At 34.4% G+C, this 19,225-nt stretch overlaps 1 protein-coding gene across 3 annotated transcripts in view; it reads left to right on the top strand.

Moving 5' to 3' along the window:
• Positions 1-19,101, top strand: part of NUP37 (nucleoporin 37) — a 43,734-nt gene extending 24,633 nt beyond the window's left edge. Inside the window, exons 6-11 of one of the 3 annotated variants that reach the window (XM_059186676.1) lie at positions 8,190-8,280; positions 14,315-14,410; positions 15,651-15,832; positions 16,332-16,382; positions 18,236-18,329; positions 18,835-19,101. In XM_059186676.1, the coding sequence (XP_059042659.1) occupies positions 8,190-8,280; positions 14,315-14,410; positions 15,651-15,832; positions 16,332-16,382; positions 18,236-18,329; positions 18,835-18,948 (628 nt within the window). In that variant the 3' untranslated portion in view covers positions 18,949-19,101. The remainder of the gene's footprint in view (positions 1-8,189; positions 8,281-14,314; positions 14,411-15,650; positions 15,833-16,331; positions 16,383-18,235; positions 18,330-18,834) is intronic. The other 2 variants (XM_059186678.1, XM_059186677.1) reach the window with 2 other exon arrangements.
• The last annotated feature ends 124 nt before the right edge of the window (positions 19,102-19,225 follow it).

Genomic DNA, 19,225 nt, shown 5'->3' with positions numbered 1-19,225 from the left:
TAGCTGTCATCATTTTTAAAAAGAATGGAAGAGGGGTAGCATATAAAAAATAAGATTTTTTTTTTTTTAGGAATACAACCAAATCACTGGATAAGGGAATACCAAATTACCTAAGATATTCACTAAGCCAATTGTACTGTTTTTTGAAAAATTGTACAAGAGGAAAAAGAATGTTTATCACATGTCTTCTGTGTACCCTAGATTATCATTGTTCATGTACATTTGAGAGTCCTCAAAATCCATAACTAAGTTGGTTTCCTACCCCATCCCCACCCTAAATGGGATCACAAAATGCATGATCTATTTAAAAACAGTCCTTGATCTATTTAAAAATGGTCCTTGCGGGCCACCTGGGTGGCTCAATCATTAAGTGTCTGCCTTCAGCTCAGATTATCCCAGGGTCCTGGGATCCAACCCCACATGGGTCTCTCTGCTCAGCAGGAAGCCTGCTTCTCCCTCTCCCACTCCCCCAGCTTGTGTTCCCTCCCTCTCTCTGTCAATAAATTTAATTAATTAATTAACTAATTAAAACTTGTAAATAAATAGAAATAGTCCTTGCAGGAAACAGAAAGAAGGGAACTGAGAACCTTCAATGAAGCATTCCTTGGGAGGTTAATCCCTATTCAGGAGCAAATAAATTGTGCCTAAATAATTACAGGTACAAAGTGAAATCAGGAGAATTTATATTCTTTATTATAATATTATGATTAAATGCAGAAATAAAGTTCTCTGCTTGTCTTCTAAAATTCCCTATAATTTTTGTAGCATTTTGAATCAAGATCAATTATTGCACAGTTTTCACAAGAGCTTTAAGAATGGAATAAATAAAGTTTGTGTTGGGTTTGGTAATAATTTACCTCTAATGAATGGAACATAAAGATTCTATGTCTTTATAAGAACTAACTGAAAGTTATACTAAAATCTGTTGTTTACATTTGCAGACCTTTTTTAATTCAATGCAGTATGTTAATGCAAGATTACAATAAAGTTATAAAGTGATGCAAGACTTTTCTGAACTTTTATATGATTGTGTACTGGTGACACCACTCTAATATTCAACTCTTTGTTCTCTCTCATGTCCCATTATAGATGAAATACAAAACCAGTATTTCATAAAATGTATTACTGTATCAATGATTGCAGTAATGTAAGCTTGTTTTATGTGGCCCTCGTGTGGTTGCAGTAAGTGAATTGTATAAATGAGAATCAGATCCATAAACGTTTTTCAGGTTTGTTTTGAAAGTCCATTTATGTCACTAATGAGGACTACTTTCCCTCATTTACAACAGAATAGTCAAATTTTAGGTTCTAAAGTATATCGAAATCTTTCTTGGAAATAATGAAATGCTAATATTTCCTGGATAGTATTAGTGATGTTTATGTTAGTTAAAGGAAAGGTCCTTTTACTCTGAATTCCTTGAAAATGAAATCATTGTATGTGATCTGTTTGAAAACTGCCGTATGGTATTTCTTTGCCATTGAGAGTTTAAATTTGAGGTTTATTTTTAAATGTGGCAAAATTTCTCACAATTCCTGTCCTTCAAAAATCTATCTGTCTATATAAGTTAAGATTTAATTCTCCACTGGGGCAGCCTCAGCTAGTTTCTCACCTCTGTGATGATAAACTTGTAGTTTCTGCCGAATTTGTTTATAATTTCAAGAAAACGAAATGAAAGAACAACATGTGAGCTTGTAAGATTTTTTTTAACACCTCTAAGGTTTTATGAAGATTTACAATAGTAGATTATTTTATGTATGCTATAGTTGGTTTGTTAGTGTTGTATTTGAAACAGGCCACCTTTGTCTCCCCTCTAAAATACACACAGACTTTGATTATTAACTCTATTTTTGACTCATTTTTTTGTTTTTGAAGGATCAAATAATAAGCAAATGCATTTATCTCTCATTTTCATCCTTAATAATTTTTCTTACACTCAAGTCAATAAAATTTCTGGTAATCCATTTCTTTTATCACTAATAGTAATATATTAATACTACTTGCTTAGTAGTCTCTAGCATTTAAGAAGAAAAACCAAAATCAGTCTTATCTTATTTCTCAATATTTTTTTCTCAATATATTTGAAATACTGATACATACTGAAAGTACCCTGTACAAAATTCTTATTTTATATTATCATGGCATTTTGTCAAAGGCTTTTGCCCAGCTGACAAAGTTTATTTATTCACCACACTAACCTATCATACCCACTGTCAGATTTGCCCATCTAATCCCTAGATTTGTGCCTTCAATAATATGGTTTCCTACTTCTGAATTCCTTTTGCACCTAAAACCAGAGATTTTAACACTAAATTGCTTTGTAATTTGGTTTCGCTTCTTCCTAATTCTACATTCACTTACTAAGGAAATATACTGTTTTCCCTTTTTTTGAATTATCCGTATGGTGATGAATAACTTAGTGGTCAATTACTTGGAAATGGGAAGGAAAAATCTTCATTTTGTTATCACAAAATTCAATGAAAAAGGGGTTTGTTGTCTAAGAATATTGGAAGTCCCTTCCTTGCTCCCAGAAACACTGTAAAGTAGATCCTCCTTTTTTTTTTCTTGCTCTCATATTTAATTAATCAGTAACAACTCATGTGATCCAGTCAAGTCTTTTAGAAAGATTACAGTTAGTATTTTTTTGGCTTTACTGGTTAGAGAAGGCCAAATGGTTACAGATGTGTCATTTAATGTCACCCATTCCTTTTGTCTGTATTGTCAGAAACATTTGGTAGCAGAAATTTCCTTCTACAGTAAACTTCTTAACAATGAGATGCCAATAAAAAATGGAGAACAAATAAAAAGAACAGAGTATTACCCAAGAAATTTCCTTTCAAATTCTCAGAGGAAATATCTCCCTCTATTAATTGTCAATTTAAAAGACCCTTGAGAATACCTAGGATATCTCCGATATGCCAACACCCAATTTATGGGACCTTTTTATTGATTAAATTGGACAATTACATTTAAATACCATATGGTAGGGATACTTAATGTCCTGCTGAAAAGCACTCAGCCTGAAAGGAGGCAATAATTTTAACAATAAACTAACTACCAAAAGTATATTTAATTCACAATGTTAGATCTGGATAGTTCTCCCTCTGTAAATTTTACAGCTTAAATCTAATAAGAGTTCAACGTAGGACCATGGAGTTGGGAGGGCTGGAGGTGTTTGTTATAATTATAGTCAAATTGGGTCAGAGTTGTCATTATTTTACTTGAAGAGGGATGCTATTTGTATTACAGTGCTCTTTGATTTAATCTATATTATTGACTTCTTAATATGTCAATAAACTAATTTTACCTTAAAAGCTTTTTCTTTAAAATCTCCCTTGTAAACTTTTAAATAGGTATACAGTGTATTTCAAATAGCTTCTGATTTTTGGTCAAGATAGTTTAATTTAATAATGTGTTTTTAAACATTTATAGTCTATTACCTTTCCATGTGCTTGAGTAACATCTATTAAGAAGGTTATGAATCCTAACAGCTTTTCTTTTTTTGTGACGTACTTCTTCGTTGAAAAGTATGCTGCTGTGGTTGTAACTAACTTTAAGTAGCTTTACTCATTATAAACAAATTTATTAGCAATAAATTTGAAAATATTGATATGAATTTTCAAATTTATTAATTTGTTTTCTGTTACGTTAGAAACTCTCATCTGATATGGTCTAGACCTACAGTTTGTTAAATAATAAAAGTCAGTACACTCAATCACAAAACTAAAATACAACCTACTGAATGGGAGAAGATATTTGCAAATGACACATCTGATAAAGGATTAGTATCCAAAATATATAAAGAACTTATACAACTCAACACCAAAAAAAAAAAAAAAAATTAAAAATGGGCAGAAGACATGAAGAGACATTTCTTGAGAGAAGACCTATGGGTGGCCCACAGACACAAGATAAGATGCTCAGCATCACTCATCAGGGAAATGTAAATCAAAACCATAGTGAGATAACACCTCACACCTTTAAGAATGGCTAAAATCAAAAACTCAAGAAACAAGTGTTGGCAAGGATGCGGGGGGAAATGGAACCCTCAGGCACTGTGAGTGGACTGCAAACTGCTGCAGCCACTGTAGAAGACAATATGGAGGTTCCTCAAAAAATTAGAAATAGAACTGTCCTACAACCCAGGAATCCCACTACTAGGTATTTACCCAAAGAATGCAAAAACACTAATGTGAAAAGATACATGCACCCCCTTGTTTACTGAAACATTATTTATAATAGCCAAACTATGGAAGCAGGCCAAGAGTCCATCAATAGATGAAAGAAAAAAGAAGGTGTGGTGTGTGTTTGTATATGTGTATATGTATAATATATATATAGTACTTGGAGCTAGAGAATATAGTGCTAAGCGAAGTAAGTCAGAAAAATGAATACCATATGATGTCACTCATGGAATTTAAGAAACAAATCAAGGGGGTAAAAAATGAGAGAGAGACAAATCAAGAATCAGACTCTTAACTACAGAAAACCAATTGATAGTTACTAGAGGTGAGATGTATCAGGGGATATATGAAATAGGTAAAGGGGATTGAGAGTACACTTATCTTGCTGAGCACTGAGTAATATATGGAACTGTTAAATCACTATATTGTACACCTGAAACTAATATATGACTGTATATTAACTACATCGGAATTAAAATTTAATTAAGCTAATCTAGTCTCAAAAAATATGAATTAACTCGGGAAATCATTTTAAGAGATTGTCTACCTACCTTATTTTAATACACAAGATATGGATGAAAATTTATCAATTGCTTATTGCCAATTTTTAAATTTTAAGCTAAGACATCTATTTTTCCATAATTTATGGGTCTGATGATTAGCACTGGACATTTTTTTTGCATGAATCACACCCATGGTAGTGACTATAGTGAAAACATCTAGACTTTTTACTTTGATTGCTTAATCTTTTGTAACTGACATACCTTCCTAATTTAAGAGCATTTTTAAGTTAGAAATTTACCTTTAGTTAGTTGCCATCAACTTAGTTTCATTGAAATAGCTTTCGCATTCATATTCTATCAGCTTACATAATACTAGTTGTGTAATTGTACTAATAAATAGGCATGGGTTTATACCCCATACGGTGGTTTACTAAGTTAAAAAAAAAAAAAAAAACATCTTCCCTCTGTAAGTCTACAACAAATGTACATGTGAACCTATTAGAAAATAGCCTTGTTCCTGTCAATCCTATAGAGGGAAAAAGGAAGAGTCTGTCAGAAGGAAGTGAGTTAAGAGCTTTGACTACATATTGTATTCACTACATCTTAAAATTTGTGCAAATTAATCTATACATGGATAAGTGAAAATAACATAATATGCAAGAAAAAGGGGAAGATTTAAAAAATCTACCTTACAAGTAAGACCAACTGAAAAGTTGCACATTTTGCCAAATGATTGTTTTAAGATTGTTTTTATCGTAAATTTGTCAGAGAAAGTGTAGGTTTCTTCCGTTGGTAATTAAAAGAAGTATGAGAGTTAAAAATAAGGTATGGCCAGTCTGGAAAGCTATTTGACAATACCTGCTGGAGTTCAACATATTTGTAAGCTATAATCCATCAATTCCATGCGTAGGCATATATACTCAGCAGGGGTGTGTGTGTTTGTGTGTTGGGGGTGGGGGGATGTGAGTGTATTAACTAAGAAACATACAAGAAGATTTACAGCAGCATTATTAACAAAGACCAAAACTGGAAACAGCCTAAGTGTCAACAGTACAGTAGGTAAATACATTACAGTGTGTTTAATTAATGGAATACTATCTACAGCAACAAGTGAACAGAATATAACAACATGTGACAATGTTAGTAAATCTCACAAAATCTAATGATAAGTGATAGGTGCCAGACCAAGAAAATACGTACTACATGATTCCATTTTATGATGTTCAAACCAGGCAAAGGTACACAATTTTGTGAGAAGTCAGGATATTAGGTGCTTTTTGTGAGAGAGCAAAGAAGATCAGAAGGAAGCCCAGGATGACTTTTTGGAGTTCTGGAAATACTGTTTCTTAATTGAGTGCTATATTCTCTGAGCTGTGTGCTTAACATTTATGTGTTTTTTATTATGTATGGTGAACTGCAAAAAAATGTATCAAAAAATAAAAGAATGTGATTTTATCTGATGGAACTAATATTAACTAGATGAGCCATGAAGTAATGACAGAAAAATGAGTTGAGCTCTACAAAGGGATTTGAGAAGAACTTAATTATGGAATCAATCAAAAAGGGAAATAAGACTTAACAACTTAAAGTATACCATCTGTAGCTTATTTAGTTATAACTCATTTCAGCCCAATTTGTTGTATTTTGCACACTTAGTACTTAGATTATGCAACCACTGAGAATTATTTAATAAGCACATAAATATAAACCATAAATCACTTTATCCTAGTCCTATAAAGTAATCTGGATCACCCTCATTTTTAAGTCAGGTTTTTTGTTTTGTTTTGTTTTTAAGCATCAGGTTCTGTTAGGATAAAATACTATTTAAAAATTAGACTAAAATTTGGTTCATTGGACCAAATTAAAATACACTTACTTGATTGGCCTATTTTTGTAGAATGTCCTTATTCATAATTTCTACCTCTTTGGTTTTCTTCATTTGAAAGGAAAAAAATGATGAAAAGGTTCGAAAGAATGGAGCCTTTAGACCATTCCCCCGTGAGACTCACTGAATTTGCAAGACATTCCTACTATTTCAATAGTGGTAAAATATATGCTAGCCCAGCACTTTATTATGCAAGAGGCAATAGAGAAGAAAGAAATATTCAGTTGCCATAATTAATAATCTTATTCATTGTGGGAAGTGAAACACAATTGCACAAACTATTGGTAAATGTGATTCCCTCTTCAATTAAATTATAATTGTTTCCCTTGTATAGTAAATATAGATGAAAAGTGTTGATTTGGCAAAAGAAAAAGTATGCTTCTAAATTATTTAATCAAATAGATAATCATTTTGAAAAACATTTGTGTTTGTTTATATGTAACTATAATATTTCATAATTGAAGATCCTATAATTTCTATAAGAGAGAAAAAATATTTCAAATAATATGCTTTGGCACAGAATAACAGCAATGTTCAATACATATGCTATTGTTTTTGAAGTAAATCTTTCCCTAAACTTCAAATGTATACTCCTTAAGTTTGTTGAAATTATTTTGTGATCCCTAATGGGATATAAACTATAAACCCTAGAAGAAAAGGTCTAAGGCATTTTGATGAGCTGTTTTAATTCTTAATTTAAATTCTTAAAGACCAGAATTCTGTGGGTACTTTGCCAACCACTCAGAACTTCTGCCTCCTGCCATGCTAACTCTTCCACACTCTGTACCTACATCTGTGAGATATAACTGGCTGAGTGTGAAGGATGAGCTGGACAACTAGCAGTCTGGATGGGGAGTAGCACTTTTCACAGTAAAGTGCCATTATTGAGATTTCTAAGTCTTGATCTCTGCTATGAGGTTGGGAAAGAAATTGAGATAGAAAGCCATGTCAGCGAGTAGCTTGGTCCTTGTTACTATGGATTTGTAAGTGTGAGGAGGAGTAGGAAGAACCAGGTATCTGTTCCTTCAACCAACCTTTACTCTGGTGGCTTTCAATCAAGGCACCTTTAATAAGCAGAATTGGGGAAGTAAGCCAGATCAGAGAAGGTATAAGATAAGAAGCAGCTCCTGGCATGGAAAGCCAAAAACAGAAGGAATTAAACAAGTATGGAAATTATCTCCCTAAATTCATGTCACATCACCTCATACTAGCTTCTTTATACATTATTTTGGAAAATGGGAGTATTGGGGGTAGGATGTGTTAAGCACCCCTGGCAGAAACCGTTACTGAAATGACTAATGAAGTAGGAAGGTAACCTATTTAGTGAACTGGAAACTTCAAGATTCTGCCCACAAAATAAAGATTATATGAATAGTTTAATTTGGTTACTGTGTTACAGTGTTAAATTAGAAAATGTATGTGATTGTTTTTCCATGACTGAGTATGTTAAAACTTCTTCACACTGCTTTCAGTTTTTTTTTAAACATATACTTTAGCTATAAATATCTATATAGTATAATCTCTAGTTAATAGCTTTGAATTAATTGATGGGAGTGTCATTTTTATTTTAGTAGTGATATAGCAAAAATATTTAACATTATATTCTATTCTTTTATTAGGATTTGGAACTTGGAAGGAATGCAGACAGCTCATTTTGTTCTTCATTCCCCTGGAATGAGTGTGTGCTGGCATCCTGAGGAAAGTTTTAAGGTTGGTATTTATAACTTGGTTTTCTTTTATTAAGCTGAGAAGACATATACAGGTGTAATACATGCATATATAGAGGAGAAAAATCAATTACTTTTTCTACCTCAGAGACTCTAATTGTCATAAATGCATCAGACTAGTGTAGAATTCTGTAACTTAAAATCTCTGTATAATTAAGTTTTTATTTTACAACCATCATCCATAAATGACATTTTTCGGAGTACATTTTTCCTGCCCTTTTGAAGATTGCAATCTAAAAACAGATGCCCAATCTATCTAGTAGCAATATTCATTAAAAAAAAAGTTAAAATCCATGCTTGAAGCTATAATATGTAAACAGAAAGCATCACTGACAAATTTGAGCTGGCTGCAGTGGTATTCAACTCCTATTCAGAGTAGAGCTTTCTAAAATTCTAAAAGTACACTAGAAGTTATTATCAATTGACCTTAATTCTTACTTCATTGAGAGGATAGGACTCATTGAACAAAAGTTCTCTCATTTGCCAGTATCTGCTCTGGCATCACTCTATTTGATCTTTCCCTAGAAGCTAAGCAGTTACCGTGTTCCATGGTGGTGGGTATTGTGGAGGGCACGTATTACATGTATCAGTAGGTGTGGTGCATAAACAATGAATTCTGGAACACTGAAAAGAAATTTAAGAAATAAATTAAAATTTTAAAAAATTTTTTTTAAAATAAGTTACCATGTTCATCTTGTTAAAGTTAATTCTTTAGCTGTATAGATCTCATGCCAGTTCCCTAGGCATCTTGCTTTTATAGCTTTCTAATGTCTTTGTGCTTCTCCATTGACTCTTTTCCATTCTCATAGTTGTACAAAAAGATAAGCTTGATTTAATTATAGGAAACGCTTGTATAATACTAAATATACTTGGCCCATTGTCAACTTTTTATATTAGCTCACTTAATCCTCATGGCAACCTTATGAGATAGCAGCTATGATCACCCTCATTTTATAGAAAACCCATTTCTGTCACTTCTATCTTGAAACCCTGCTCACTTGATCTTTAAAGATTCATTATTCTAGTCCTCTTGAGCATCTCTGCAGGTATCTTCCCTTTTTCTTTCTCCTTTGCCAACACTTCTTTTACCATGTATTTGTGAATTGTTGGAAGATGTAGTTTTTTACCAACACTGTGCCCTTTATGTGTGAGAGAGGGTAAAAGAATGAATAAAGCCCCTGCCCTTATGTTGCACAATGATGGACTTATAATAAAGAAAAACCTATAAATACAGCAACACAGATTTTAAGTGTTTTAACTGTTGGAATAAAAAAATCTAGTAAGTAGATCAATTACATAAGAAAGAATTAATCAGATCTGCTGATAGCCTTCACAGAGGAGGTAATCCTGAGCTGAGATGTTCCAGACTATGTAAGTATGTTTTCTGAACCTTAGGATACCATGAAAATTTGTTTCAGGCAGGTTGGATCTTTCTTCAGTAGAACTGGATACTCTGTATATGTGCATGAGTAAAATTTTCCAATTTATTCATATTACATATGTAGGGATTATTCCATGTATAAGTAATGTTTTAGAAGCCAGGTCCTATATTTTATTTTAGGCAAGATTTCCCTCCTGTAGTGGTGAGTCTACATGAACTATAACAGGGATTCTAACCAAATGTTAATATCACCGTATATAAATACAATAGACTACCTTTTTTTTCTCCCTAGAGAGAGCGCAGGAAGGGCAGTGGGAGAGGGGGAGAGAGAGAATTTTTTTTTTTTTTTTTTTTTTTAAGATTTTATTTAAGAGAGAACACAAGCAGGGGTGAGGGGCAGACAGAAAAGCAGACTCCCTGCTGAGCAGGGAGACCCATCTGGGGCTTGATCCTGGGACTCCAGGATCATGACCTGAGCCAAAGGCAGACACTTAACTGACTGAGCCACCCAGGTGCCCCAGAGAGAGAAAATCCATGCTGGGCATGGAGCCTGACATGGGGCTGTCTCCCAACCCTGAAATCATGACCTGAGCTAAAATCTAGAGTTGGATGCTTAACTGACTGAACCACGCAGATACCCCAGATAAGCTACTTTTTTTGTTGTTTCTTTTTCTAATAACTTTATTGAGATATAGGCAATATGCTATAAATCCACCCTTTTAAAGTCTACAGTTCACTATTTTATAGTATATTTACAGAGTGCAAACAGTACTAGTATTTAATTTTAGAATATTTTCATGAACTCTGAAAGAAAACCTATACCGAGCTCTGCCCACCACCACCAGCAACCATTAACCTGCTTTCTGTCTTTATGTATTTGACATCCAAATGGGCTGCTTTTTAAAATCTGTGACCTAGATGAGAAACCAGAACTTTTCTTACAACTTCTTTATCGAAACTTGAATCTTAATGCTTGTGATTCAGATCGCTTTCCTCCATATGCTTTAAGTTAATTTCTGTTTTTCTTCTATCATTAAAACTCCATCCCACCCCACCTCCTTTCTTTTATTGTTTCCGTGACTTCAGAATGTTTAGAAGTCCGTGCTGTAGGTCACATACACTCAAAATCCTGAAATCGCTTTTAATGTCTTCACCCCATGTATGCAAACTTTTCCAGGTTTTTAACTTTTCCTTCCTTAGGAACATATTACTAGACCACTTTCTTTGTCATTAAGGTGCATTCTTCACCTTTCTGTTCCCACAAGTAACTCCTGCCAGGGCTTACCGCTATTTCAAAAGTTTTGAACGTTAAAATACTGGTTTCATCATGTCTCCCCTATACTCAAAAACCTAAAATACAGAAAGGCAACACAGAAGTGATTAAGAGTATGGTCTCTTGGGGTGCCTCGGTGGCTCAGTCATTAAGCATCTGCCTTCGGCTCAGGTCATGATTCTGGGGTCCTGGAATCGAGCCCCACATCAGGCTCAGTGGGAAGCCTGCTTTTCCCTCTCCCACTTCCCCTACTTGTGTTCTCTCTCTCGCTGTGTCTCTCTCAAATAAATAAGTAAACATATTTAAAAAAAAAAAAAAAAGTATGGCCTCTTGAGATAATTGCCTGGAGTCATATCCCAGTTCCACCACTTACAAGCTATGTGTTTTCAGGCAAGTTGCAAAAGCTCTCTCAATCACTGCCTTTACCTCTTCTTCTTGTAAAATGAAAACTCATGAAGACTAAGTGAGTGAACTCTTAAAAAGTCCTTACAGAAAACCTAGCACATAATAAGCACTTGATCAATTTGAGTTTCTTGTCATTATTAACACTTATTACTACTAACCGATCTGGTGGCTCTCTGTAATCTGATGTATCCAGTCAAGCCCATTTTGTTCTATTTTGCTTAGCCTGGATAAAAACAAGGTAGCTAGAGAAGAGAGAGATGGGTCCATGACTATCTGTCTTATAGAATTCTAATGAAAATCATATGAGGTGTGAACTACACACATAATCTGGAAAGCAAAAAGCAAATACTAGCATTTGATAGTTAATAAAAGATACAAAGTCAAAAGATCTCAAGAATTTATTTCTTTTTTTAAGGATTTTATTTACTTATTTGTCAGAGAGAGAAAGATAGAGCGAGTGAGCAGGAAGAACAGGCAGAAGAAGAAGCAGGCTCCCACCTGAGTTGCGAGCCTGATGTGGGACTCAATCCCAGGACCCTGGGATCATGACCTCAGCCAATGGCAGCCGCATAACCAAGTGATAACACTGGCATCCCAAGAAATTAAGATCTTAAATCTAATTGACCACAGTTGGAACTAGGATTTTACCAGGTAGTAATAATAGAACCAAGAGTTGAGGATGTTACGGAATCAGATCTGAGTCTCTGACTCTAAGGGAGTGGATTGCTGCTAAATCAAATGGGGTATAATAACCAACACTTGTTGAATGCTGTCTGAGTGCCAGGAACTATGCTGAGTATTTTACATGTGTTCTAATGTAATTCTCTCAAAACACTCTGAGGTTGGTAACATTTTTCTGTCCATTTTATAGATAAGAAAACTGAAACATCAGAAAGTTAATAAGTCGTTTGTCCAAGGCCACACAAAGATTTGAGCTTACTCTGATTCAAGTACTAGTGTTCTGTACTACAAAAGAAATATTCCCTCTGAAAATTCAGTGCATACTCTGTTTATAGTTCTGAGAAGTCCTAAAGGAAAAGTTCCCCTGTGAACTTTTTAGCTCTAGCAGTTCTCAAACTTATTTAACTTTTTTACTCTATGCTTTCAACCAAAAAAATAAAAAAAAAAAAAAAAATCTATCATTACAGTTGAGCACAGTTGAAAAAAGATAACTAAGAACTGAGTTTTCAATCTGATTTCAACCTATAATAATAACAAATTTTTTTTGAGCCTGTTCTGTGCTAAGACTATTCTAAGTGCTTTACATATATTAACTCATAACCAAACTATGAAATAGGTACTGTTACTAGCTCCACTTTTATTGATGAGTGCAGTTGCAGGCTCTGCTACAGGCTAGCAGTGAGACTTCAACAAGTTACCTTTGTCACTCTGTGCCTCAGTCTCCTCTTCTGAAAAATAGGATTAATGACAGTAATTTTTTCATACAGTGGTTATGAGGATTCAGTAAGGCAGGGCATATAAAGCTCAGTGTTGCATTTGTTTTTGATGTATATGTCACTGACCTGATGTTCTTGGCAGTAGAATTAGTATTATTTTAACATTCTGCCTATTAGAGAATAGTTTTAAATTCTACCTTTTCTATTAAGAATCTCATAATGGAAAAACTACCCATATTCTATTTATATTCTATGGTCAGTTTTTTTTCCCTAATTCTCTTCTCTAGATGGGAAATTTCTTTATATCAAAGATCATCTTTTACTTTTGATTTCTGTTGAAATTAGCATAGTATTTTGCATAAATACTATGTATTATATATAATTCATCTTCATTATTCACAGATTCTGTATCTGCAAGTTCATCTACTCACTGAAATTTATTTATAACCCCAAAATCAGTACTCATGGCATTTCACAGTTGCAGACATGCTCAGAGCAGTAAGAAATTTGAGTCGACTAATGTGCACATTTTCAGCTAAGGCTGAATGAGGCCAGCACTCTGCCTTCTTGTTTTAGCTCTCATACTCTAAAGAAGTGTCCTATTTGTGGTCTATTTTTGAGCACGTTTTTGTGCTTTTTGTTAGTGATTTCACCATGTAAAATGGTCCCCCAAGCATAAAGCATAAGTGCTAAAGTGCAGTCTAGGGTTCCTAAGTGCCAGAAGGTAGTGATGTGCTTTATGGAGAAAATAATATGGTGTTAGATAAGCTTTATTCAAGCATAAGCTATAGTGCTGTTGACTGTGAGGTTTGGGTTTGGGGTTTTGTTTTGTTTTATTTAAGATTTGTTCATTGTATTTTGGAGAGGGCAGGGAGGGTCATAGGGAGAAAAAGAGGAACTCAAGTGTAGTCCACACTGAGTGCAGAGCCTGATGCGGTGCTTGATCTCAGTAACCTGAGATCAAACCTGAGCCAAAACCAAGAGTCAGGCACTTAACTGACTGTACCACCTGGGCACCACGGCTCTGAGTTCTCGCTATGTTAATGAATCAGTATATATGAAATGTTATCTTTAAACATACATAAGACCAGATTATGCATTGGACAGTTACAAAAAATGTTATGCTCAGAGACTCACAAGAACCAAACACTTTATTTTCCCCAGGATCAGTGTTCAGTATTTACCAATTCCTCATTCACAGCAACTTAATAGGCTCTACCTACCATGAATAGTAAGACTCAACTCTATGTGTGGGCAGTGGGGGAAGGTGGAGGTAGATGCTCAGTAAAGGTCTCTTAGATGATGAATAATAGAATGACTGCCTGTAGTCCCAAGCCAGACATGATCTGTGTTACTAGAAGTAGTAGTAATACTTTAATGGTGTTTTATGGGTTTAGGAAAATACTGTTAATGTACAATATCACATTATAGCTGTATGGAATAATCTTGAGTCTGGTATAATTATCCCGCATTTCACAGATAGGAAAAAAGCAAACTCTAGGTCACTCAAAAGATTAGTAGAAACCAGGATTATTGACAGTAAGTCTCTCATTGTTTCCAGGCCACCACTGGTACTTCACACCTTCAGGAATGTTTGCACTGTAATATAATCAGAATTACAAGAACATTCTGTAAAAGTGAGAACTTTACAGAAAATGTAAGGAGTCTTTAAGCCATTTTATTTGCGCAACAGCTACATATCTATTCATAGCAATTTCTTTACCTTAACTCCCACAAATAGGTATCCTAATGCCTTGCTTCTTTGAGTCTAAGAAATAAATTTTTTCACGTTAATATTTTATAAAATGGAAATTATCTTATAATTATTTTTGCATTGATAAAATATTTCTTAGAGGGGCGCCTGGGTGGCTCAGTGGGTTAATAAGCCTCTGCCTTCAGCTCAGGTCATGACCCCAGGGTCCTGGGATCGAGCCCTGCATCGGGCTCTAAACTCAGCAGGGAGCCTCCTTCCTCCTGTCTCTCTCTGCCTGCCTCTCTGCCTACTTGTGATCTGTCAAATAAATAAATAAAATCTTTTTAAAAAAAATATTTCTTAGATAGGAAGGGAAGGAAGAAGAGAGGGATCAGGGAAGGAAGGAAGCAGACAAATTCATTATTCAACATCTTAAATCATTAGTATTTTAAAATAAAGGAAATATTGAAGAGTACTGTTTATTGAGTGAGTGGCTACTTTGTGACAAGCATAGTACTGGGTGCTTTACATGTATTACTTTTTTAAGATTTTATTTTTTTTAAGTGATGATCTCTACACCTAACTTGTGGGGCTTGAACTCACAACCCCGAGATCAAGAGTCACATGCTCACCCAGGCATCCCCCTATAATACTCACTTAATCACCACAACAATGCTGTAGCTATTCTTATCCTCACATACACATTTTAGAAAGGAGAAAGCTGCCAATTGAATATTTGTAATTTGACCATTTAGCTTTTAAATGAAGGAAGCAGCGTTGCTCCCCTGGTCAGTCTGTGTTCCTAACGTCATGCTTCCTTCCATTCTGGAAACAATCTCACATCACATAAGGGTGTGTAACACATAATATAGCTCTGTTGAGAAATACACACTTAGCTGTCCTTTCTAGACAACATAACTTAAAGCTATAACTTTCCCCAGAATGATTCTTTGGACTTATTTTTTCCTAGTAACCAAACATCATCATTTAAAATTGTACTCAACTTTCCTGGGTCTTTCTTTCACCAGTTTCTCCGAGTTTTTTAATATTTGACAGAGATTTTTACATAGGCCTCTCTTACTTCATTTGCACTTGATGTTCCGTTTGTAATATATGCAGATGTTTACATATTATATGTAATGTTGGATTTCTGCCTCAGATTTGGCTAGTGAATTAGGTGAATTTTTTCTGTCCTGTGTTACAGCTGATGGTTGCAGAGAAGAATGGAACAATCCGGTTTTATGATCTTTTGACTCAACAGGCTATTTTATCTCTTGAATCAGAACAGATGCCATTAATGTCAGCCCATTGGTGCTTAAAAAATACCTTCAAAGTTGGAGCTGTTGCAGGAAATGATTGGTTAATTTGGGATATTACTCGATCCAGGTACTTCCTTAACAGCTGTCTGTTGCATACCCCAAAAGTCAGTCACTATTGTTGACTGATCCATGGAGCCATTCTTGTATACCTGAGCCTCACTATAGAGCAGAAACAAGTCTATCTTGCAAAAGGACCAGAGCTGTGGGTTTTTACGTAAGAGAGATAGATGCCCATGATTTGCAGATTTACTTTGAGAGTAGCCCAGGAAGAACAACACAAAGAAAAAAATCGTTGAGCAATGTTTATTTACATTAAAAAAAAGAAGAAAAACATTGACTTGAATGATGGTGTTCTGTAACAGTTCTAAATCGTGTCTGTCTCTATGTCTCTATCTCTATATTTCATCTGTGCTCATCCAGGGCTTATTTAGAATTTTGTGACAGTTTAAGTACATTGGGCCTTGTGTCCTTTAAAGAGAAAATGCTATTAAAACCTTAATTTAACCTTAATTCCTCTATTTGAGACCAGAACATAAATTCATAAAATACATTATGTTACCCTTCAGTTATCCTCAAGATAAGAGACCTGTCCACATGGATCAAGCCTGCTTATTCAGGTAATGTAACATTTTTGTTCAAGTTATATTTAATTTTTTTAATTTGGTTACTTTGTCACATGCTATGTCACCATACTTTCCCAATTCTCTCCTTTGCACTGAGGAGTTGGGAATATTTTGGCGTTTGTTTTCTGATTGTTTTATAAATGGTTGTTTTGCTTTCCTAACTAAGTCTTTTGCTTTTGTCTTTTGGTCTGGGTAAGGGAGTGATTCGCTTTCCAATATTTTCTTTGAAGAATTTTATAAAATACAAAACACATTACCATTCAACAAACACCAACAATCTGTGGAGTATATACTTCCTTATATTTTGTTTTAATAAAGATGTAAAATGTAGGTGGGCCCACGTTTATGCATATAAATGTCATTGTTGTGCTTTTAGTGAGAACACACTGTATTGTGTATCTGTGACTTTTTTCCTATTAAAATTAATATACATGTCTACCTTGTTCTTTCTCATTGACCTTTGCCTAGTATTTCATTGTATAATGTAGTGACTAGGGTGCTTTTAATTTTAACTAACATGAAAACTTACTAACCAAGACTAAAACAAGTAGTGTATTTCTTATATGCTGTATTTCATCAAATCTAAAGTACCCCCAATAAAATTATAGGACTTGGGCACAACATCATTTTTTGTACACATTAAAAATATATATATTCATCAAAATGTAAGGTGCCATAGATTGTAAGATACACTCCTATTTTAAAAATGTGAGCACATCACAGAGACATGAATGCTTCTGAAGGAGCCAGTCTCAGGACTGGCTCAGTAGCTCATCAGTGCCAACAGGAGTTCAGCCCTTTCCCTCTGTGTCCCCAGTGGCAGCTTCCGGCTTGTTGCTTCATAGTCACAAGATGACTACCAGAGTTCCAGGCGTCATAGCTGCATATAAGCTTGTCCAAAGAGGAAAAGAAGGAGCACTCCTCTTTTATTAGGGATTGCTATCAGTACATGTCATCCCCTTCTGGTCAGCCACACTGTTGGAATGTAGTTTGGAGTTCATTTAGCATGGAAGAAGGGCAGAAAGGCTATTGGACAGCAACTAGTAATGTCTGCCCAAATAAAAATATTAATTAGACTTTAGCCTGTGTGTGTGTGTGTCAACAAATCCTTTCTTTTTTCATGTATCTTCCCCACTCCACTTATACTGCAAGGCATGTTGCTGGAGCTATACTAACACTTTTTGATTCATTAACTTACTATATTTCAATGTCTAGGATATCTTGAAACTTAAGTAATCAGATATATAAATATTCTAGGTGTTTAAATACATGAATTTATAACTAATTTTTCTAGCAAATGTCAATAAGGATATTAATTTTTTTAATGTATTGCACTGTGAAATACTTTATATTTGTCTGATGCCTTGTTTATATCCCCACCACATTGTCTCCTTTGGTTTTAAGAAAGGAACTGCTAACTTTGTGTAACTTTGGAACTTAACCAAGTGGCACATGGTAAACATTTAATATTCACAAAATGAGAAAATATTTATAGCCAACTTCGCAGAAATTTCCAGTCGAATTATAAAATTGTATTAACAATTTAGACTTATAAAAGTATTGGTTTTGTGCAAAAAGAAATGGTTTTAGAGGAGTGCCTGGGGGCTCAGTGGGTTAAAGCCTCTGCCTTCAGCTCAGGTCATGGTCCCAGGATCCTGGGATCAGGCCCCACATTGGGCTCTCTGCTCAGCAGGGAGTCTGCTTCCCTTCCTCTCTCTCTGCCTGCCTCTCTGCTTACTTGTGATCTCTGTCTGTCAAATAAATAAATAAAATCTTTAAAAAAAAATAGTTTTAGAAAAGTTCATAGTTATCTCTAGGGTACTATGGGTGTTTTTGTCTTTTCTTAGGTGGTCCACAATTAATGAGAACTTGTTTGCAACCACTGGTTATCCTGGCAAAATTGCAAGCCAGTTTCAAATTCATCATTTAGGACACCCTCAGGTAATTTGGAGTTGGTTTGTGGCATATGTGTTTTTAAATTCATGTTTTCTACTTTTTTTACTCATAGCCCCCAAATTTGTAATGTGTAACTGAAGACATTTGTGAATGTCTTATCTGCTTAAATTGGAAAGAGAAAGCATTTTTGGTGTTTAAATCACCAGTGGTAACAGACCTTCTTCCCATTGTTCATGTGAGAAGCATTTTGTTTTTTCGTATTTCTTTCTTCATTTAAATATAATAATTTATTCACCTAATTGGTTTAGGCTGCAAAAATGTTTAAGTCTAAGCTAAATCAGTTATTCTTAGATTATTTGTATCTTTCATTCTAGCCAGCTACAAACAAATAATGTGTATTTCACCTATGAGGGAGCATATTTTTAATTCTATTTCCTTTATGTTAACCAAAGACAGTTTATCAATGCATTTCTTATTTTTGAAGGGTAGTTTTTACTTTATCAACTTTGGTGATTTAATAAGTTTCTTAAATTCTTCACATATTTTGTAGCCTGTCCTCATTGGTTCTGTAGCTGTCGGATCTGGCCTTTCCTGGCATAGAACTCTCCCACTGTGTGCAATTGGAGGAGACCACAAGCTGTTGTTTTGGGTGACTGAAATGTAAAACAAATTTTCTGTGTACCTTAGATCCATAAACTTTGTATTTTTAATACATATTTTGGAGAATTTCTTATTTTTGTATCAAATACACTGTAAACTCTAGAAGTGTCCCAATTGTTGTTTCTGTTAAATAAAATATTAATGGTTTGAAAAGTCATTTGCCTACTCTTTTCTTTATGTGTGTGTATATATATACATATATAACACATACATGTTTTTGTAAATCATCTTTTGAGACTATAATTAACTCAGCAGCTGTAGAAAAGAGATAACTAGGGAAA

This window comes from Mustela lutreola, chromosome 8 (genome assembly GCF_030435805.1).
Source record: "Mustela lutreola isolate mMusLut2 chromosome 8, mMusLut2.pri, whole genome shotgun sequence".
Taxonomy (NCBI): Eukaryota; Metazoa; Chordata; class Mammalia; order Carnivora; family Mustelidae; genus Mustela; species Mustela lutreola.
The sequence above is the reverse complement of the archived record's forward strand: the minus strand, read 5'-3'. Positions and strand labels throughout refer to the sequence as shown.